At 29.5% G+C, this 21,255-nt stretch overlaps 1 protein-coding gene across 1 annotated transcript; it reads right to left on the bottom strand.

Annotated features, from left to right (window-relative positions):
- Positions 1 to 632: 632 nt before the first annotated feature.
- On the bottom strand, positions 633 to 21,208 carry LOC142327394 (protein FRG1 homolog). Its single transcript, XM_075370421.1, has 7 exons — positions 21,033 to 21,208; positions 20,782 to 20,864; positions 13,415 to 13,540; positions 11,350 to 11,516; positions 8,738 to 8,940; positions 5,639 to 5,811; positions 633 to 812 (listed from the first exon to the last, which is right to left on the bottom strand). The coding sequence occupies exons 1-6, from the start codon at positions 21,089 to 21,091 to the stop codon at positions 5,664 to 5,666; spliced, it is 786 nt and encodes a 261-aa protein (XP_075226536.1). The 5' UTR covers positions 21,092 to 21,208; the 3' UTR covers positions 633 to 812; positions 5,639 to 5,663.
- Positions 21,209 to 21,255: the final 47 nt, after the last annotated feature.

Here is a 21,255-nt window from a genome sequence, read left to right as displayed (position 1 = left end):
ATTAATTTTTTTTTTAATAATTGATGAAACTAGCAAAACACTAATAACTCTGAGAAACACAACACACAGTATAGACAAGTGAAGCTAAGCTGAATAAGATTTTAAACTCTGTAGTAGGCAGTAGCAGATGTAGTCTGTATGATGTCATCATACACACATGTTTATACATGTCTACTTCTCATGTTGCAGTATATATATTTATTTATTTTTTCTTTATTAAGCAAGCATGCATATTGTTTAAAAGTAAAAATACAGAAATTATTCTTAATTGTAACCAGTAGTTAATCAAAATGAATGATAAAAAATGTTATAAAAGTACAATTTACGTAAAACCTTTACATGGTAACACAGTTTTAAAAGTATATTTGAAAATAGAACCCACATTACATTGAGAAAAGTTGTATAACGTGTTAGATACAAATTTTCTGTTGATGTAATAATATTAATAATAATCAGTAATTTATAGAAATCAGCAATTTGTTTATTTCTTAAAATTAATAATAGTTATTTTAATTTTATAAAGTAATAATTGGGTGAATACAATTACTTTATATTGTTTGTGTAAGATCTTTGGCAGCTTACCAGAAAGTTGATTACTTTTAAAAAAGGATATGAAATAAGGATAACACTGATGCATTAAAGTAAATAAAATGTTCTTTATTTCATTTTCACTTTTATTACAATAATATTACAGTATTAAACAATTTATGAAGAATTTTCTGTGACTAATCTTAAAAATAATCTTGTAGTACAAGTATTGATAACCTCAGTGATAAATATTGATTAAACAGTTTATTGTCATAAGAAGACATCTGTAAAATAACAATAAATTTAATAGACACAAGCATTTAAAAGGAAATTTAACAAAAATAGATTGAAGTATCAAAATAGACATTATTATTACTCTACATTACACATAATTTTTAAATGTAATGACTGACAATATAATTGAGAAGAATAGGTACATCGACCTTGGTTTTTTAATGATTAATGTATTTTTTTATTACAGGTTGGGTGAATACATTTCTTTCACGGAAGTATTTGTATCCTTTCAGTCGACTAACATATTGTGTTTATCTGCTACATCCACAAATATTGCGTAGTGCTGTTTTAGGAACTGAAAGCTGAGCACATATATCACGTGATCTAATTGTATTTATTTACATTATTTTAATTTATTTGAAATAATATTTCATTCTATATGATAACAATATTAATTAAATGTTAACATTTAAAAATAATTAATGTTGCTATTAATTACACACTACTACTACTATTACTACTGGTGACAGCTACTACTCCCAGCTACTCTATTTCTACTGATGGCTTCAAAATATTTTGATCAGGCAACTTGATTCCCTTGTTGTTTAAATCATTTACCTTTTAAATTTTTTTTTGTTTAAAATTATTTTTTTTACTCCTTTACTTTTTTAATGACTACGACTTACTACCCTCCCAGTGACTTTGAATTGAAATTTTGAAGATTTGATTCACTAATTAAACTGTTTTGTTAAAATTATTTATTTTTTTTATATTTTCTATTTCTTTATTTAAGATTTTTTTTTTTACTTTTTTTGTTACAGATTGTTAATTTTGTTGGGTTCACCATTTCTTCATTTGTTCTTGCATTTATAATATCACTTATGTTTGAGAGTCCATGTGTTTCTCTTTTAAGAACAACACACCAATTTCATCATCGAAGAACTATAAAATAAATTTTTATCATATTTTATTAACTATGTTTATTTACTCTACTATTGAGTTAGATCATGTATTCAATACCTGCATTTTATTGAGAAAATCAAAGGGTTTTTTTGAATTGGTATTTAATTGATTTGCAAGGGTTTCTCCATAGATTTCGTTACATTTAAATCATTGATCTTTGAGTACTAATGAATTTTTTTTAGTATAGATGAACAAGATGAACACTGCAATTACTGCATACCTCAGTTTAGATGTTAGCAGAAAAAACAATACCTAACATCATAGGTATATTTTGATAATGATAATGTTATCACATTGGTAGCAGGTATACTGCGTTCAGTACCACTGAGTATATTACAGTCTAAGAAGACATGTTGAAGTGTGATATTATCATATCCTCTATAATAATCAGTAATCTATAGAAATCAGCAATTTGTTTATTTTTTAAAATTAATAATAGTTTCTTTAATTTTATAACGTAACTAACTAACTTGGCAGTGCTTCGCTATTGCTAGATTTGTATATATATATATATATATATATAATGAATGTTTGTTTGTTTGTCCCATATGTGTTCTTATGCCATTCATCCAAATTGGACCATTAATATAATTTTTCAAAATATCTTGACCCCAGCGCCACATAGCGGGTTCAAACTAATCCAGAGAGAAACCTTCGTGGGGATGACCACAACAACGCACTAGTTTCATCGCAATCAGACGAATGGCATAGGAACACATATGGGGCAAACAATTATTCAGTTTTATATATATAAGATTGGGTAAGTACAATTACTTTAAATTGTTGTTTTTGTAAGATTTCTGGCAGCTTATCAGGAAGTTGATTACTTTTAAAAAAGGATATGAAATAAGACATGTGCAGTAATGTAAATAATATATTCTTGATCTCATTTTCACTTTTTTACAGTATTACACAATTTATGAAGAATTTTCAGTGACTAATCTTAAAAATAATCTTGTAGTATAAATACAAGACTGTAATATTTGTAACTATGAGATTGTATATATGTTGACTGCAATATACTCAGTGGTACTGTACGCAGTATACCTGTTACCGATGTAGCATTATCATTGTCAAAATATAACATGATTTGATGATTTGAAATAAAAAAAGTTCAATGAAGTAAATGCAATGTCTATCTAAATATCTAGTCGTTACCCCACCAGGTTAGTCTAGTGGTGAATGCATCTTCGCAAATCAGCTGATTTCGAAGTCGAGAGTTCCAATGTTTAAATCCTAGTAAAGGCAGTTACTTTCATACGGATTTAAATTTTAGATTGTGATACTGGTGTTCTTTGGTAGTTGGGTTTCAATTAACCACACACCTTATAAATGGTTGACCTGAAACTGTACAGACTACACTTCACTTTACTCATACATATCATCCTCTGAAGTAATACCTGACACAGGGGCTAAAGAAAAGAAAGAAAAAGTATCTAACTGATAAACTTGACAGGGAGGAATTTTATCACTACAATTTGTTACTATTATTACTGTAAGTCCTATAAGTCAGAATTTTATTAACTTGAAATATTAAGAAAAACAGACATGAATTTATGCCAGAGTTATAATTTAAAATATTCTTATTTTTATTTAGTGTATTAAAATGGAAAAATTATATCATAAATAAATAAATTACTAAAAATAAAATTAACAATTTGTTTTTAATCAATTATAATATAAATCAAATGCCTAAATATAACACAAATGATAACAAATATATATTTATTCTTAAATTTTTCTCAAATTTGTGAGAAATTCTGTAATTTTTGTCAAATCTGCAAGAAATCCTTTAACTTCTCTCAAATTTGCTAGTAATTTTTCAATTTTCTCAAAAATCTTTCATTTTTCTCAAATTTGTGAAAAAATTCTTTAAACTCAATACTGTATTGATTATTGTACTAAACATAATATAATATACAATACATTGATGAACATAGAAAATATAAGAATGCTAGTGATGAAGAAAGTAAAAGGAACTATCGGCAATTAAGAAATGCTATAAATAGGAAGTGCAAACTGGCGAAAGAAAAGTGGATTAAAGAAAAGTGTTCAGAAGTGGAAAGAGAAATGAACATTGGTAAAATAGACGGAGCATACAGGAAAGTTAAGGAAAATTTTGGGGTACATAAATTAAAATCTAATAATGTGTTAAACAAAGATGGTACACCAATATATAATACGAAAGGTAAAGTCGATAGATGGGTGGAATATATTGAAGAGTTATACGGAGGAAATGAATTAGACAATAGTTTTATAGAGGAAGAAGAGGAAGTTGAGGAGGATGAAATGGGAGAAACAATACTGAGATCTGAATTTAAGAGAGCATTAAAAGATTTAAATGGCAGAAAGGCTCCTGGAATAGATGGAATACCTGTAGAATTACTGCGCAGTGCAGGTGAGGAAGCGATTGATAGATTATACAAACTGGTGTGTAATATTTATGAAAAAGGGGAATTTCCATCAGACTTCAAAAAAAGTGTTATAGTTATGATACCAAAGAAAGCAGGGGCAGATAAATGTGAAGAATATAAAACAATTAGTTTAACTAGTCATGCATCAAAAATCTTAACTAGAATTTTATACAGAAGAATTGAGAGGAGAGTGGAAGAAGTGTTAGGAGAAGACCAATTTGGTTTCAGAAAAAGTATAGGGACAAGGGAAGCAATTTTAGGCCTCAGATTAATAGTAGAAGGAAGATTAAAGAAAAACAAACCAACATACTTGGCGTTTATAGACCTAGAAAAGGCTTTCGATAACGTAGATTGGAATATAATGTTCAGCGTTTTAAAAAAATTAGGGTTCAAATACAGAGATAGAAGAACAATTGCTAACATGTACAGGAACCAAACAGCAACAATAACAATTGAAGAACATAAGAAAGAAGCCCTAATAAGAAAGGGAGTCCGACAAGGATGTTCCCTATCTCCGTTACTTTTTAATCTTTACACGGAACTAGCAGTTAATGATGTGAAAGAACAATTTAGATTCGGAGTAACAGTACAAGGTGAAAAGATAAAGATGCTACGATTTGCTGATGATATAGTAATTCTAGCCGAGAGTAAAAAGGATTTAGAAGAAACAATGAACGGCATAGATGAAGTCCTACGCAAGAACTATCGCATGAAAATAAACAAGAACAAAACAAAAGTAATGAAATGTAGTAGAAATAACAAAGATGGACCACTGAATGTGAAAATAGGAGGAGAAAAGATTATGGAGGTAGAAGAATTTTGTTATTTGGGAAGTAAAATTACTAAAGATGGACGAAGCAGGAGCGATATAAAATGCCGAATAGCACAAGCTAAACGAGCCTTCAGTAAGAAATATAATTTGTTTACATCAAAAATTAATTTAAATGTCAGGAAAAGACTTTTGAAAGTGTATGTTTGGAGTGTCGCTTTATATGGAAGTGAAACTTGGACAATCGGAATATCTGAGAAGAAAAGAATAGAAGCTTTTGAAATGTGGTGCTATAGGAGAATGTTAAAAATCAGATGGGTGGATAAAGTGACAAATGAAGAGGTATTGCGGCAAATAGATGAAGAAAGAAGCATTTGGAAAAATATAGTTAAAAGAAGAGACAGACTAATAGGCCACATACTAAGGCATCCTGGAATAGTCGCTTTAATATTGGAAGGACAGGTAGAAGGGAAAAATTGTGTAGGCAGGCCACGTTTGCAGTATGTAAAACAAATTGTTGGGGATGTAGGATGTAGAGGGTATACTGAAATGAAACGACTAGCACTAGATAGGGAATCTTGGAGAGCTGCATCAAACCAGTCAAATGACTGAAGACAAAAAAAAAAAAAAAACAATACATTAAACAATATTGAATTGAATACAATACAATATACAGTATAAAATACTGCACTGAATCAATACAATATTTAATATATATATAAATTCTTACCTTTTAAAATGGAGTAGAAAATGCTTTATTTACAGTAACGATCAGCTTTCATTTTACTTCTACGATCAAGAAGTGTCTCATGTAGAGTACCAGAATTTCTTGCTTTCTTTAATTCAGACTTACTTTTTGTACTAACTTTAAGTTTTTTATCCTGAAATTTCTGAAACTTTTTACTGAAATCAAAGATAAACATCAACATATAGGGTTTTAAGTCAAGAAACATAAGAATCAACTAAAACTATTAAATAACTAGAACTATATTTAGTATATACAATTACTCAGTGGCCCAAATTGGTTGAAAGAGTCAAGGGGTGGTGTCAGCTCTAACAAATGAATGATAATATTATAACATAAAATAATAATAGTACATGTTTAAGATTACCAACAAAAGTTGCCTATAAAAAGCAAATTATTTTTATTTGTTTTGCTGCAGTTTTCTTCTTTGGCTCTTTGCAATATTTTTTTTACAAAAATATTATTTACAGAAAGTTTAATTACTTTTTTCTCTCACGTTATTATTTTCAAATAAACATCATTACTTTCAACTTGAAAAGTTTCAGATTTTTTTTATAACAACAGACTTTCCATTACCTCTAATGCAAAGAAACTTCACTTTAAAATAATTATTATTTACATTGTTAAACTCAAATTTCTGATCTCAAAAATAACTTTTTTTTAACAAACATATGTATCTCAGACTTAAGATGTTTAAATTTGTCTAGTTGAACTATTAACAGAATTTGAACCTTGAGATTCTAATGTTCTTAATGGTCGCACTTTGCAACATTACATCTCAAAAGGAATAGAACCCAAAACTCAACTTTTTTTACCTGACAAATGTAATCTGTTTAAATTTAAACCACTTTAATTTAAAAGTGGTTTAATATAGGTAGATTGATTAAAGTTTTGATGTTTAAAGATTACCATAAGAGAACTGTAAAAGGAAAAAGTAAATAAGTTTTCCTTTAACAGCAATTTTTTTTATTAAAATACTGTGTGCTGAATAAAAGTGCTCCAATAAAAAAACAGGCTCAAAAAATTACTTTAAAATGTCAAGCAACAAATTAATTTAAAATTTGTGATTTCACATACTGATACATCTGGATAAATTTGCTTATGTATACAGTAAACTCCAAAGATTATCCAAAGTAATTGGGACCGAGACCATCTCTAATATGGAAAACTCTGATATAAAGAGGTTAAGTGCTATTGAACTAAAAATAAAAAAAGTTATAAATGTAGAGAATTAGTTTATTGTAAGAAAACGATAAAATTAAACATTATTACAGACTGTAAGCATGTAAAAGCATGAGATTTTTTTTAAGTCTTTGAATGTCTCCTTAAATTTTGAGTCAACCATCATGCTCTCTTAGACGATGCAATGTTACAACAATGCTGTAGATAATATATTATGTGGCATGCACTCTTCCAGTTGTTCTGTCAGCAAGAGCGGTTTCAATCACTTTTACCCCATCAGAGTGTAATATTTTGGAGTTATCTCTTCCGTATTGTCATCCTCTTCACTATCTTTAGCATTGTTAACAATATATATAACTGCCTCACTGATGATCTTCATCTGCAAATCTTCACTGCACCAATCACAAATCTTTGCTGTTGATTTGATCTTCAACAAGTAGCTCATGGCTAGTTCACTTACACTGTCTTGTTCTGCCACTTTTTGGGGGCCAGATAAATTCTTCCAAGATTTTAGAATGTTAGTAGTCCACCTCACACCTCACTGAACCAATCCAGTATGCTAAATCTTTTTAATGTGACATTCTTTATTACTTCCCTAACAGTCATCGCTTCATCTAATCTTGCGATCAATGTCTGGAGAAGCCTTCGCCCATAATTTCTGTTCATCATGTCTAGAACCCCTTGGTCTAAAGGTTGTATAAGTGATGTACTTGTATAAGAGATAACTGAAACTAACAGGTGACTGTGACAATGAGCAGATTGACAGATGAACTGATGATTTCTGAACTCTGAAGAGAAGACCTTGCACGTCAGACGTATAAATGTTGCTTCTCATCATGATATTGTACAGCTTTTTTTTTATGTTTTATCTTCCTGTGACTAGCTCAGTTAACCCAGATGCTCAGTTGACCGGGACTCAGATAATTATGAGTCTACTGTATAGGATAAAATTATTCATTGGCCTCTACACAACTGCCAATATAATTTCTTTGAAGTGATATGGGCTGCTAAATAATATAGGTTACAATTAAAAATAATATTAATTTTACTTTCCATGGAAAAATCATGTTTAAAATAAAAAGGTTTATATAAAAAAACAAATATAGAAACATATAATACGAAATACAGGCCAAATTATATGAGGCCTCCTAGTTCACAGTTCTTATTTCAGTTAGTTAAACATCAACAATGACTTGGGACATGAATAGTGAGATATTTTTAGTTAAGAAAAGGTTTCATCAACATCTAAATTTCAAATCAAACAAAAACTGCATTTTTAATCTAAAGCTGGCTATTCAAAAGGAGATTACTTATCGATTAATAAAAAAAAAAGCTCATATTATTAAAAAATAGTGAATATCTAAATTAATATAATTTTTTTTTTCTAAAAAGGTAAGTATTTGGAAAGTCTGGCAATGGAAACATCACTTTATGAAGGCGAAATGTACTGAAATGAGGAAAATTAGGAATTAAATATTAAAAGTAAAAAATAATACATATATCAGAACTTGCAGAATTCTGTTCTTAGGTAATAAAATTGCAGAATATCTATAAAGTAAACAGGATATCAAAGGCAGGAAATAAAACTAAAAAGCGTTTATGATATAAATAATTCTGCTGTCAAACAGATATAGGAATGAAATTCTTAAAAATATATGTATGAAACTTAATGTATTAATCTTAAAAATGTGAGTATATAAAAAAAAAACATGTTGAACCACAGAAAAGCCTCCACCAAAAAAAATAATAAATACTTCTGAAATACACTAATATAAGAGAATGGTAAAATTTTACATTGTTACAACAAATGTTAAAACTTAACATTTTACTGTTAAAACTTAAAACTCTAACACTAAAATGCTAAAACTTAACATCTAATTTCATCTAGAGAACAATACTTACACATAATTGACTTCAATTTCTGATAAGCTTCCTTGTTCCTCAACAGGTATCTCAGGTTTCTTATCAGTTTCTCTAAGAGCAGAGCATCTAACTACTACCATTTCATTTTCACCAGCAGTTTGACTGACAGCTACCAAAGTATCATCTGATTCTCTTATTGACATAAAACGGCCAGTACAACTTAATAGTGCCAATTTTCCATCCTGTATGTATAACTTTCTATTAGTGTAATATAATTTTCTAAGTGTTACATACTCAAAATGTGAAATCAATGAAAAGCTATTAAAGACTTTAATACATTAGTATTAAAGTATTTAGTACCTTTAATACATTTCAAAAAAAAATGTTTTATAAATTAATAATCTTCAGATAACATTTGGTTAAAAAAAATCTTAAAAAAATGTCTTAATACTATATTCATGATGGTATCTAATATAACAAAAGACAACTTTAACAAGTTGTCTTTTGTTGATCAACAAACTACAGAGCTTGTTGATCAGTCCATCCAAGCAGCCAGTAACCATTTCTAATTTCATCATAAGTCAATCTGTTTACTGGCACTTATAGCAGTGTCCTTCATTGATACAATGAATTTGCGGTATGTCCGCAAATGGTTTTGCGGACATACAGGTTTGGTGGGAAGAGGAAAACGACTTTTGGTCAGATGATTTTAGAATTAATTCAGTGTCAAATAAAGGGCAGGCAGTTGTAGATAGTGTAATGTACAAGAAGATAGGGAAGAGAGTAGAATATTTCAAAAAGCTTAGCGATAGAATCACTGTAATCAGGATAAAATCAAAACCTAAGCCGACTATAATTGTTAACATCTATATAGACAGTTAACATCTACAATCGTCAGCTAAAAAAAAGTTGTTGGCATATGCCTACAAGTGCCCAACTTGTGATGATGAGGTAATGTGTAGATGAAGTTAAAAGCGATTGAAAATTTAATAATAGTTGGAGATTGGAATGCAAGCACTGGAAAAGGCACAGAAGGAAATATTGTAGAGGTGAATACAGGCTGAGCAGAAGGAATGAAAAAAGGGGCTGACTTATTGAGTTTTTCATGAATTTAGTAATTTAGAGAAGGTTGAGGAAGATGCAGAAAAGATTTTTGAGGAAGACATTGCAAGAGGTCAGAGTAAAAAAGATAAAGTAGAGAATATATAGAAGAAGAATGGGAGAATAAAGGAAATTGTTAAATCAGCAGAAGTGAACCTAGGTGGAACAAAGAAAACTGGTAGAAAACCTTGGATATCAGAGGATTTTAAAAAGTTTAGGATTTAAGTACAGAGTTAGAAGAACAACAACTAACATTTACAGGAAACAAACTGCAACAGTAATAATCAAAGAGCATAAGAAAGAAGCAGTAATAAAAAAGGGAGTCTGACCAGGATGTTCCCTATCCTTGTTACTTTTTAATCTTTACGTAGAATTAGCAGTTAATGACGTTAAAGAACAATTTAGATCTGGAGTAACAGTATAAGGTGAAAAGATAAAGATGCTATAATTTGCTGATGTAGTAATTCTAGTCCAAAGTAAAAAAACTTTAGAAGAAATAATAAACGACATGGAAGAAGTTCTGTGCAAGAACTACTACATGAAAATAAACAAGAACAAAATGAAAGTAATGACATATATGGACCATTGAATATAAAAATAGGACGAGATAAGACTATGGAGGTAAAAGAATTTTGTTATTTGGTTAAGTAAAATTACTAAAGATGGATGAACCAAGAGCGGTACAAAATGCCGAATAGCATAGGCGAAACGAGCTTTCAATCATAAATATAATTTGCTTACATCAAAAATTAATTTAAACATCAGGAGCATTTTGAAGCATTTGGAATATAGCTAAAAGAAGAGACTTATAGGCCACATCTTAAGGCATCCTGAAATAGTTACTTTGATATTGGGGGGACAGGTAGACAGGAAAAATTGTGCGGGCAGGCAACGTTTGGAATTGTAAACAAATTATTAAGAATGTAAGATGCAGGAGATGCACTGAAATGAAATGACTGGCACTAGACAGGGAATCTTGGAGAGCTGCATCAAACCAGTCAAATGACTGAAGACAAAAAAAATTACAGAAATTTTATGCAAAAAACCTAACATAAGACTTCCTTCAGAAAAAAATCTTCTAGTAAGGTATTAAGAGTTTGATTTTAAAAATACTGAATTCATTACAAAATTTTATTTTGTCTACCTATGAAACAATAAAATTTTCTATAAAACTGCTGACTTTTGTGAAGAGTTTTCAAAATTCCAAATTTCCATACATAAAATACAAAAAAAATTTTCTCAAACTCTTTAACCAAATGGACAGTTAAAATAAAATATGATTTATATCAGAACCAAAAATATACAATAAAACATAATTCAAGAAAAATGTCTGAAAAATACATATTCTATCAATTTAAACCTCATTGCTTATACAATAATGGAGTTAACTGAATAAACCATCCTTCAAGTTTAATAAATAAAGAGTAAAAGGACTACTCAAACTGACACAATGATTCTTGAGTTTTAAGCAAGTATTTGTATTTGCATTCAAATAAACAGACACAAGCAGAGGTGTTATAATTTATACATTGGAACACAAAAGAACCAACCTGAAAGACAGGTTCCCACTGCTCTAATCCACCAATAGCATCAGAACGTCCTGTAACAGTACCATCTTTACCTAAACCAAGGTATTTTCCGTAACCAGATTTAAAGGCAACTTTTGTATCATTAACAACAACTGCTGTTAACACTTCCTCAGGTGAAGGTCCATCACCTAAAGTAAAAAGAATTCACATAAATAACAAAACAAAGAATGTTGTATTGGGGATGTTTTTAAGACTGAATTTTAAATTGCCATTTAAATTTCAATAAATATTTTACATGAAAGATGTTAAATAAATTGAAAATTACTTCACAAGTATTAAATGTTAAAAAAAAATCACATATGAATTAAAATTAATGAAAAGATTAATTTTCTTTTCTTTTTTAAATGAATACAAATATTTAAAGATAATAAATATTATAAAAACAGAGGAAAAAATTTACTTCAAGAAAAGAATGCTGAAACCTTTTTAACGAGTATGCTTTATGCTGCATATTGGCCATCCTGAGGGTTTTGTACTGTGCATGTAGTTTTTATACGGATTTACTGTGTATGCTGAACTGTTTGATCCTGGATTTTCATTCAGTATACATTTGTGCCATACTGCATATCACATTGTTTTTTCAATTCTTTCTTACAATTTTATTCCCTTTTTCATATATTTTTATCAGAAGTTGTTCAATAAAATTTTCATAATATTACTTAATCTTATAAATGCTGGTTTTTATTTATAAATTAAATGTATTACATTGTCTAATCCATTACTCACCCCATTTTGATTTGTCAACTTATTATTCCTAAATGAAATATACATTGAAATATTTTTGTTTAAAAAACATCCATTCAAATTTATATTTTAATAGTATAAACACTAGACGAACATAAAATTTATTTCCAGATAATTGGGTGTCTCACTTCACATAAAATGTTTATACTCTTGCTTGTAAACATCATCCAAATTAAAAAATTGATTTATTTTTACTTTATTACGAACAGTTGCTAAATAAGAATATCTATAAAATAACTGTTTCAACTAGAGTTAGTTCACATGTTTTCTGAGAAATATTGTAGACTATAAAATAGTTTTAAAAAATATTTTTAGTTTATAAAGAAAAATAAAATAACTCACAGTCAAGTACAATATGGTAACAATGAGGCCTGTACAGCACGAGAGGTAAGTTAAATAACTAACCAATCCGCACTGTACTGCAGTGAACATGTTAAGCATCATACTTTCAACAATGGTTGAAATCACTTGTTATTAAATCTCATTAATTGTTCAACAGAGTCAGATACTGAGAAAAAACTGAACCTTTAATAAAACACCATACAAAAAGTAATTAAAATCAAATCTGAGCTACAATGGGACCATAGTCTGTGATTAATCAAATGATGATTAAAAAATTCTCTTAAAAATTTGATGGTGCTCAAAGTAGTGAGAGCTGTTGTACCATACAGCTGAAGTAACACATTCATCTCCAAACATGAAATAAACTACCGAATAATGCCTTAACAACTTTCCAAGTTGTTAAAAAGATTTTTCTGATTTCACAGTTTCTGCATACTGTGTACAAAATCTTGTATTTTATAAATAAAATCCAGTTTCAATATATACAGATTCTCTCAGGACCAAATGTGATGAATCTGTAAATTAACGTAGCCTGATAAATCTAGTCTTCCTTGTTAAAATATACTTGTCTTGATGCAGATGGATCAGAGAAATAGGAAAGAATCTGAAGGAAATTGACTAAAAAGATAAGGAAAAGACAAGATAAAATTTAATGAAAAAATCAAGGACAAGAACAATCACTTCACACTCACAACATGAACCACTATTAACACCAGAAAGGGCACGGAGATTGGAACGTATGATATAGAACTGGAAGACTGCAAGGTCCAAACAGTCCATTTGAAGAGACATGGACAATGGATTGACTAAAGTGATCCTATATGATCATAAAAGATGAAAAAAAAAATATATATAATACTCTATTTTAAAATATTTAATTAAATTTATTTAAAATATATTGTCAGACATAAAAATATTCTTTAAAAAAAAGGTTTGTTACCTTCATCATGTGGTGGTCCTAAATTAAATAACCCATTATCTAATGCTGTAACATAGGCTGTATTTCCAAATTCAAGGGCAACAGAACCCGACATTTCCCTTATACTACTCACACACCACCAGCCACCTAAAAAAAATAATCAATTTAATTAAATTCCAGTTAAAACAAAAATAAAATATAATTCAATATAATAAAACTGTCAAAAAGCAAGTATTCTTAAAAAATAGTTACAAGGCAGTACAGTTACATTATAACGCATTACAATTATAGCAGTATGGTACTAAGTAGATGTATCATGTGGCTGTCAGATTAAGAGGGTTAAACTGTAGTGGCAACACTTAAAAAAATACACACTTACCTCAAAAAATGGATGAGCATTCACTACAAACATAAATAACACACACAAATGCCACAAATAGAAACATTGCGATTCGCAACTACTGGTTGTATAAAATGGACTGTAAATAAAGTGTTGGCTGGTTTGAATTAATGTATCAGTCACTGGTGAGTAATGGATATAGCTTAGTCACAGATCTTTTTAAGTTCCTGTAGGTGTTCGAACTCTATCGAACTCGGACAAGGTTGTCTGGTTCAGGATATGTCTTCAAAAACACCTATTTTCACTGCAGTGGTGGTATGTTATCATCTTTTAATTAAACTAGAATTTCAGGTTTAAGTGATGAATACTTAGCTTTCCATTTGGAACATTGTTGAAGCTGACATAGGTAATCGGAAGACCAATGGTGTCAGATGGTTTGAATGCATTGCTGAACTGCCACCTGTTAAGCCTGATTAAAGGTATGTCTGTTACATTAGGATTAGATAAAGGAGTAGAGGACTACCAATTAGGAAGTGTTCTGGAGTCAGAGGAATTAGAAGATAATGTACAAAGGGGATGAGAATGATGGCAAGCTTCTATCTGTGTTAAAATAGTAAGTAATAAGCTCCTAAAAGGCCAAAGTTAAATTTCCTACCACACATCTTAGATGATATTTCATTAACTTTACCACAGCTTCCCATAAGCCTTTGAAATGTGGTGAAGTTGGGGAGAAAGTGCCATTGAATCCCCTTTTCAGACAAAAAGTTTACTATTTTTTTCTTCTGTTCTCATTATTTAAAAATTTATACATCAAATGAAGTGAGTTATTGGCTCCAATGAAATACGTACTATTATCACTGTGTAAGTTAGAACACATACCTCTTCTTGAGATAAATCTTCTTAATGCAGCTATAAGTATAAGTGCACCGGTTGATAAATCACTGAGTAATTCTAAATATACAACTTTAGTAGATAGGCAAACAAGTAATGCAACATAACATTTTAACTAAATTTTTGAGTGCTGCCCTCCTTGACATAATAAATATCCTGCATAGTCTATTTTACAGTTGGTGAATGCCTTGCAAGTAATTTCAATACAATGTTTTGGCAGTTGTCCCTTTAATTGCTATGAGTATTTTGCCTCGAATTGAAGACATGTCAGACATTTGTGTAAAATTGATCTGATGATGTTCTTATCATTGATTATCCAATATTTCTCAAGAATTTGAAAATGGAGTAGTTCGAAGAGTACTGGCTTTGTTCAGTTTTCTCTCTAACGCCAGGAATCTACGTTGAGCATTATTAAGAGAGTTACCTAAAGGAATGTGGTTAGGAATTCTTGGTAATTGCACAATATATCTACCATCTTTATCTCTCTTCAAGTTTTCTAAAAAAATGTTGTTTGCCTAAGTTTTCTACTTTGGTGTGAGTTTTAGTGGTAATCTCTTCTAATTCCCAAAACTTCTTCAGCTGATTTTGAATATTCATTTTAGATTTGATGAATGTTATGTAAAGAGATTTTTTTTCTGTATTTGTAGATTGTAATCTTCCAGTAATTATCCAACCTAATTTAGTTTCTTGAATAACTGGAAAATTTTCACCTTTCTTGATCTGCCCCTTTTTAATTAAATGTAAGTATAATTCAGATCCAACTAACATATCTACATTACTGAGTGTATTAAAACTACTATCCGCAAGCATCACAAACTTTGAAAATTTTCACGTATTTGTATTTATAGCTGCAGTGGATATCAAACTTGTAATACATGGTAAAACAAAACATTTAATAGAAGTAGAATAATTCTCATAGTATGAGTGAAATTCAATATTTACACTATATTTTGCCATTGTGGAAACATTATTTATTCCGGAAATTGGTAAACCTTCCCGCTGGCATCAAGTAATACAAGGCAAGATTGCAATTGATTGTCTGAATCTGTAACCTTAATGATGGCCATAGCAAGTAAAATCTGAGTTATACTTTGAATATTTAAACTTCAATAATTGCTACTTGCATTTGCATTAAAATAAGGAATGTCATTTTCAGCATTACATCTATTTTAAATTTCATTTTTGCCATTTGAATTATTTTCAGTAGAACTGGGATTACATTCATTAACTTCAAATTTACACTTATCATGTAAAACTGAATGGTGTTTTTGCTTACAGTATTTAAAACAATGAGAATTATAACAGTCCTTAATATTGTGATTGTTATTAAGGTAATTTACCTTAACAATTAAGTTGGGTTTTTGGCAAATGATATTTTACCACTAGTGGTAACTTACGAATATTTATACATTTATACAATAGATGAGATTGCTTATAATAGGGACATTCTAAATTAATTGTAATAGTTTCATGCACATAGTTAATTTGAGCAAAAGTAATTGATACTTTTCTGAACAAATACTGCTACAAGAATTTTTGGACTAATTAGACAAATTAAAGGTCAATGACCCTTTACAATTAACATTTTATATTTTTTGCATCTTCGCATGAAGATTATGGAATATATTTTCCACTTCTTCCCTATCTGCTTCTTCATTTTCAGCATTATATTCTAAAAATGTTTGGACCTCATTGTATTTATACCAGATTAAGATTAAATCAAATTTGATCTGTAACAGTTTAATATCTTGATTTTCCATACTAAACGATTCTATAAACTTTTTTATTTGTGTGATGGATCCCTTAAGTGTACCCCTTTGATGATTTTTACTTCCTTGTACAAAGTAAAGAAAGCATTGTGATCGTGAAAAATTTTGGTTTTCAGATTTCAATGGAAATATCCATTTTGACAATCCCTGAATCCATTTTGAGTAGTTTCGGCATGACATCTGTATGTACGTATCTAACGTAATTCAATAACGATTAGGCATAGGAAGTTGAAATTTTGGGTTTAGGACTGTTGCAACATCTAGTTGTGCACCTCCCCTTTTGGTTGCAATCAACTGAACCAAAAGTGTCAAAAAACCCCAAAATCCAAAAAAATCTGGATTTTGGACTTCTTCTTCTGAGGGCAGTAAAAAGCCCTCACTGAGAGATTTTCTATGATATGTCGTAAGTGGTACTTATTTTCAATGATTCCAAAGTTATAGCCAAATAAAATTTGATTTAATGAAATATTTGGATATTAAAAGGAGAAGGCACATTGGTTCAAATCAGACTTCACCTCCTTTTTTTTTTTTTAATTTAAATATATTGATTTATTAATAATTATTAACCTCTGACTATAATTTTTTTTTACGATAAATAATAATTCAATAATAAAAATAAAAAAAAATCAGAAGTTATTAATGAAATTTTATATACTTCTCATTTTAAAAAAAATGTGAAAATGTAATTTAATAGGTGTACAAGAAAGTCATGTGGTGTCAACATCAGATTTTTTTGTTTTATTTTGTTTGAAGCACATCTGTTGTTTAACGCTTTTACCAGCCTTTGTGAATTATTTTTATAAAAGATGTGTTTCAAAAAATAAATCTGAAAAACATAACACGAGTAAAGGGAATAATATTCTGGTCATATTAATAGGCTTGGATTACGTAATGATAAACTGTGCATAGGATACAAAATAAACAATTTGGTAATTAAGGCCAAAATACTGAAGAAGATAAACAGGCATTAACAATAACAAGTAATGTCTACTTAAGCTAGACAGTTAGCTTATCACAGAAGTGTCTCTCACCACAGCACTGGACTGCATAGTTTATTATGACGACTGGATCTACAGTAGTTTAGCAGTCTAGCATACAATTAACTAATTATTAGCAAATGATTCTTCACAAAAACGCAACACCAATTAACTGTGTGAACACACAGTATCTAAATGAATGTAAGTAACCCTTTCATAAAATATTAACTCTCAAGTCAAAGTAAATATTGACTTAAAAAGTACAATCGAAACAAAGTTTTAATCACTGTGAAATACTAACAGTTTCACATTCACGGTTATAAAATTTAGCTGAATTCATGACATCGCTAATTATAGTATTAAATTCTAAAAATCCGAGTCAGAGGATCAAATTATATTGGTTGTATTAGGTGGACGGTAAATAAAGTGTTGGCTGGTTCGAATTAACACTTATTATTTATACACTTATGATACTATAAAAGTAACACTGAATAAAAGATTGGTGATGCGGGTGTATTGTATAGATGCATGTTGCTTACTAACTAAAATACTACCAATGTCTAATATCACACTAGAGCGGCAGCGCTGTCTCACCAACAGATAGGCTTATATATAATATAAAAAGAGCACCTTTCATATATATTACATTACCTAACACACAAACTTCTGAATCTGTAACCTTAATGATGGCCATAGCAAGTAAAATCTGAGTTATACTTTGAATATTTAAACTACAATAATTGCTACTTGCATTTGTATTAAAATAAGGAATGTCATTTTCATCATTACATCTATTTTAAATTTAATTTTTGCCATTTGAATTATTTTCAGTAGAACTGGGATTGCATTCATTAATTTCAGATTTACACTTATCATGTAAAAATGAATGGTGCTTTTGCTTACAATATTTAAAACAATGAGAATTATAACAGTCCTTAATATTGTGATTGTTATTAAGGTAATAACCTTAACCTTTAAGTTGCATTTTTTGACAAATGATATTTTACCACTAGTAGGTAACTTAAGAAAATTTATACAATAGATGAGATTGCTTAAAATAGGGGCATTCTAAATTAACTGTAATAGTTTCATGCGCCCGACAAGAATTATTTTTATCCTGCTTGAATCGATTAGAATGTTTCAAAGATGAGAGAGACTCCTGCATCAGTATTTCTGCAGTTGATTTCTTTGAGATATTGAGGCAGAACACTCTATTTTCAAAAAACCAATAAATTCATCGATAGGTGGAAAAGAATCAGTTATCAAAGTTCAATCCCAAGATCATATAGTTATTTGGATCTTAAAGGGGGAAGGCACATTGGTTCAACTCAAGACTTCACCTCCTCTTTTTTTTTAAATATAAATATATTGATTTATTAATACTTATTAACCTCTGACTATAATTTTTTTTTACGATAAATAATAAAAATAAATAAAAAAATCAGAAGTTATTAATGAAATAAAATTTTATGTACTTTTCATTTTAAAAAAATGTGAAAATGTAATTTAATAGGCGTACAAGGAAGTCATGTGGTGTCAACATCAGATTTTTTTGTTTTATTTGGTTTGAAGCACATCTGTTGTATACCGCTTTTACCAGCCTTTGTGAATTATTTTTATAAAAGATGTGTTTCAAAAAATAAAGCTGAAAAACATTACATGAGTAAAGGGAATAATATTCTGGTCATATTAATAGGCTTGGATTACGTAATGATAAACAGTGCATAGGATACAAAATAAACAATTCGCTAAGTAAGGCCAAAATACTGAACGAGATAAACTGGCATTAACAATAACAAGTAATGTCTACTTAAGCTAGACAGTTAGCTTACCACAGAAGTGTCTCTCACCACAGCATTGGAATGAAGATGCACTGACAAGATGTCTGGCAATAATGAAAAATACATATTTTTCACTTACGAACTGCATAGTTTATTATGACGACTGGAACGACAGTAGTTTAGCAGTCTAGCATACAATTAACTAATTATTAGCAAATGATTCTTCACAAAAAAGCAACACCAATTAATTGTGTGAACACACAGTATCTAAATGGATGTAAGTAACCCTATCATAAAATATTAACACTCAAGTCAAAGTAAAAATTGACTTAAAAAGTACAATCGAAACAAAGTTTTAATCATTAAAAAATACTAACAGTTTCACATTCACGGTTATAAAATTTAGCTTAATTTACGACATCGCTAATTATAGTATTAAATTCTAAAAATCCGAGTCAGAGGACCAAATTATATTCGCTGTATTAGGTGGACGGTAAATAAAGAATTGGCTGGTTCAAATTAACACTTATTATTTATACACTTAAGATACTATAAAATTAATATTGAATAAAAGATTGGTGATGCGGGTGTATTGTATAGATGCGTGTTGCTTACTAACTACAAAACTACCAATGTCTAATATCACACTAGAGCAGCAGCGCTGCCTGACCAACAGACAGGATTATATGTAATATAAAAAGTGCACCTTTCATATATATTACATTACCTAATACACATACTTTTTTTCAACTAACAGCTACTACACTGAGGAGCTTAATATCTAAAATATCTGGTACTAGTTAATGGCAACCCTCTCTTATTGACAATATGCCATTAAAAACACAAAACAAAATCAAAAATATACCTAGAAACAAAAAATACATAACATTGAATTACATAAACAAAGTTACACAAAACTGCTGAAATTTTCAGGAAAGAAACTGGATTGCCACTTTCAAAACAATAAACAGTAACAGACTAATATATAAGTACCACTGCAATTGGACTAAATGCATCCGTTAGGCTCAGATAAAGGAGGAACATACAGGCACTATACACAATAAAATTAACTTTCAAAACCCAGATTTCAGTACAACTGAACAACATGAAATTTTACAACAAAACATTAAACAAACATTACATAATTAGATGTATTATATTAAACTACACACTAAAATGGCTTCCTAACCTTTAAAATTGGGACACGATTAACAAAAGTGGCTTTGGGAAAACACTGAAAATGCTGCTAGTTATCTTTGAAAGGTATTTCTTGTCATTTATATCTAACCAACGACTCACTTTCAGAAGTCAGTCTTGTATTATCATACTGTTCAACAAAAATGAATCAATATGATATAAGAATAGATACATGTGAATATATAAAATATATATATAAACAATGACACCAATTTAGCAAATAAACATTTCCGACAATAATGTTAGAAACACAAATATTACTTTCAAACCTACTCATTTATAAACTGACAAACCTAATAGTGTCTTTTTTAGTCCTAATCAAAATTCAACATAAATATTTACATCTTTTTAGCAGAAATAAATGTATCTAGTTTACAACTGCCACCCCACTATAACAAATAAACAGCAGATCATCTTAAAAATTGTAACATACCATGTTTAATAGCATCCTCATCAATGACTGGTTTCTGTTCGCCTTCTTTGTCATGATCTCTATGCTTTCTTTTTCGTTTAGTGCTGCAACCAAAAAATTAAAGCCATAACCTATTTACGTTTTGTATGCAATCTTACTTTACTACTGGGGTAATGCACAGAAATGTAACATTGAACAAACAAAACGGTTGACTCTTCCGTACAATTAAAATTTTATTTTAAAAGAAAATATATATTCATCACGTAAAATACCTTCGCTTATCTCCTTTCAAAACAAGTTTTCCTCTTTTCACATTATCGTATTCTGCCATTCTACAAAATCAATTAAGTGTGATTACACTTAAATCTACCCATAAAACGAAACATTTACAAACTAAACAACTAAGACAAACAGGCTTGCCAGTGAGAAACCACGAGAAGTGCCATCTTGATCTCATCAAAATTCCCGCAACTGTAATGAAAATTCCTGAATTTA

Source organism: Lycorma delicatula, chromosome 7 (genome assembly GCF_047948215.1).
Source record: "Lycorma delicatula isolate Av1 chromosome 7, ASM4794821v1, whole genome shotgun sequence".
NCBI lineage: Eukaryota > Metazoa > Arthropoda > Insecta > Hemiptera > Fulgoridae > Lycorma > Lycorma delicatula.
This window is presented reverse-complemented; position numbering and strand designations above follow the sequence as displayed.

What these genes read in the sequence shown, in the direction of transcription:
- LOC142327394 (XM_075370421.1), bottom strand. Translation starts at nt 21,091, where the DNA reads ATGGCAGAATACGATAATGTGAAAAGAGGAAAACTTGTTTTGAAAGGA. An exon ending in TTGAAAGGAGATAAGCGAAG is followed by an intron (nt 20,865 to 21,032) that starts GTATTTTACGTG and finishes TTTTGGTTGCAG; the next exon opens with CACTAAACGAAAAAGAAAGC. An exon ending in AGTGGGAACCTGTCTTTCAG is followed by an intron (nt 8,941 to 11,349) that starts GTTGGTTCTTTT and finishes TTATACATACAG; the next exon opens with GATGGAAAATTGGCACTATT.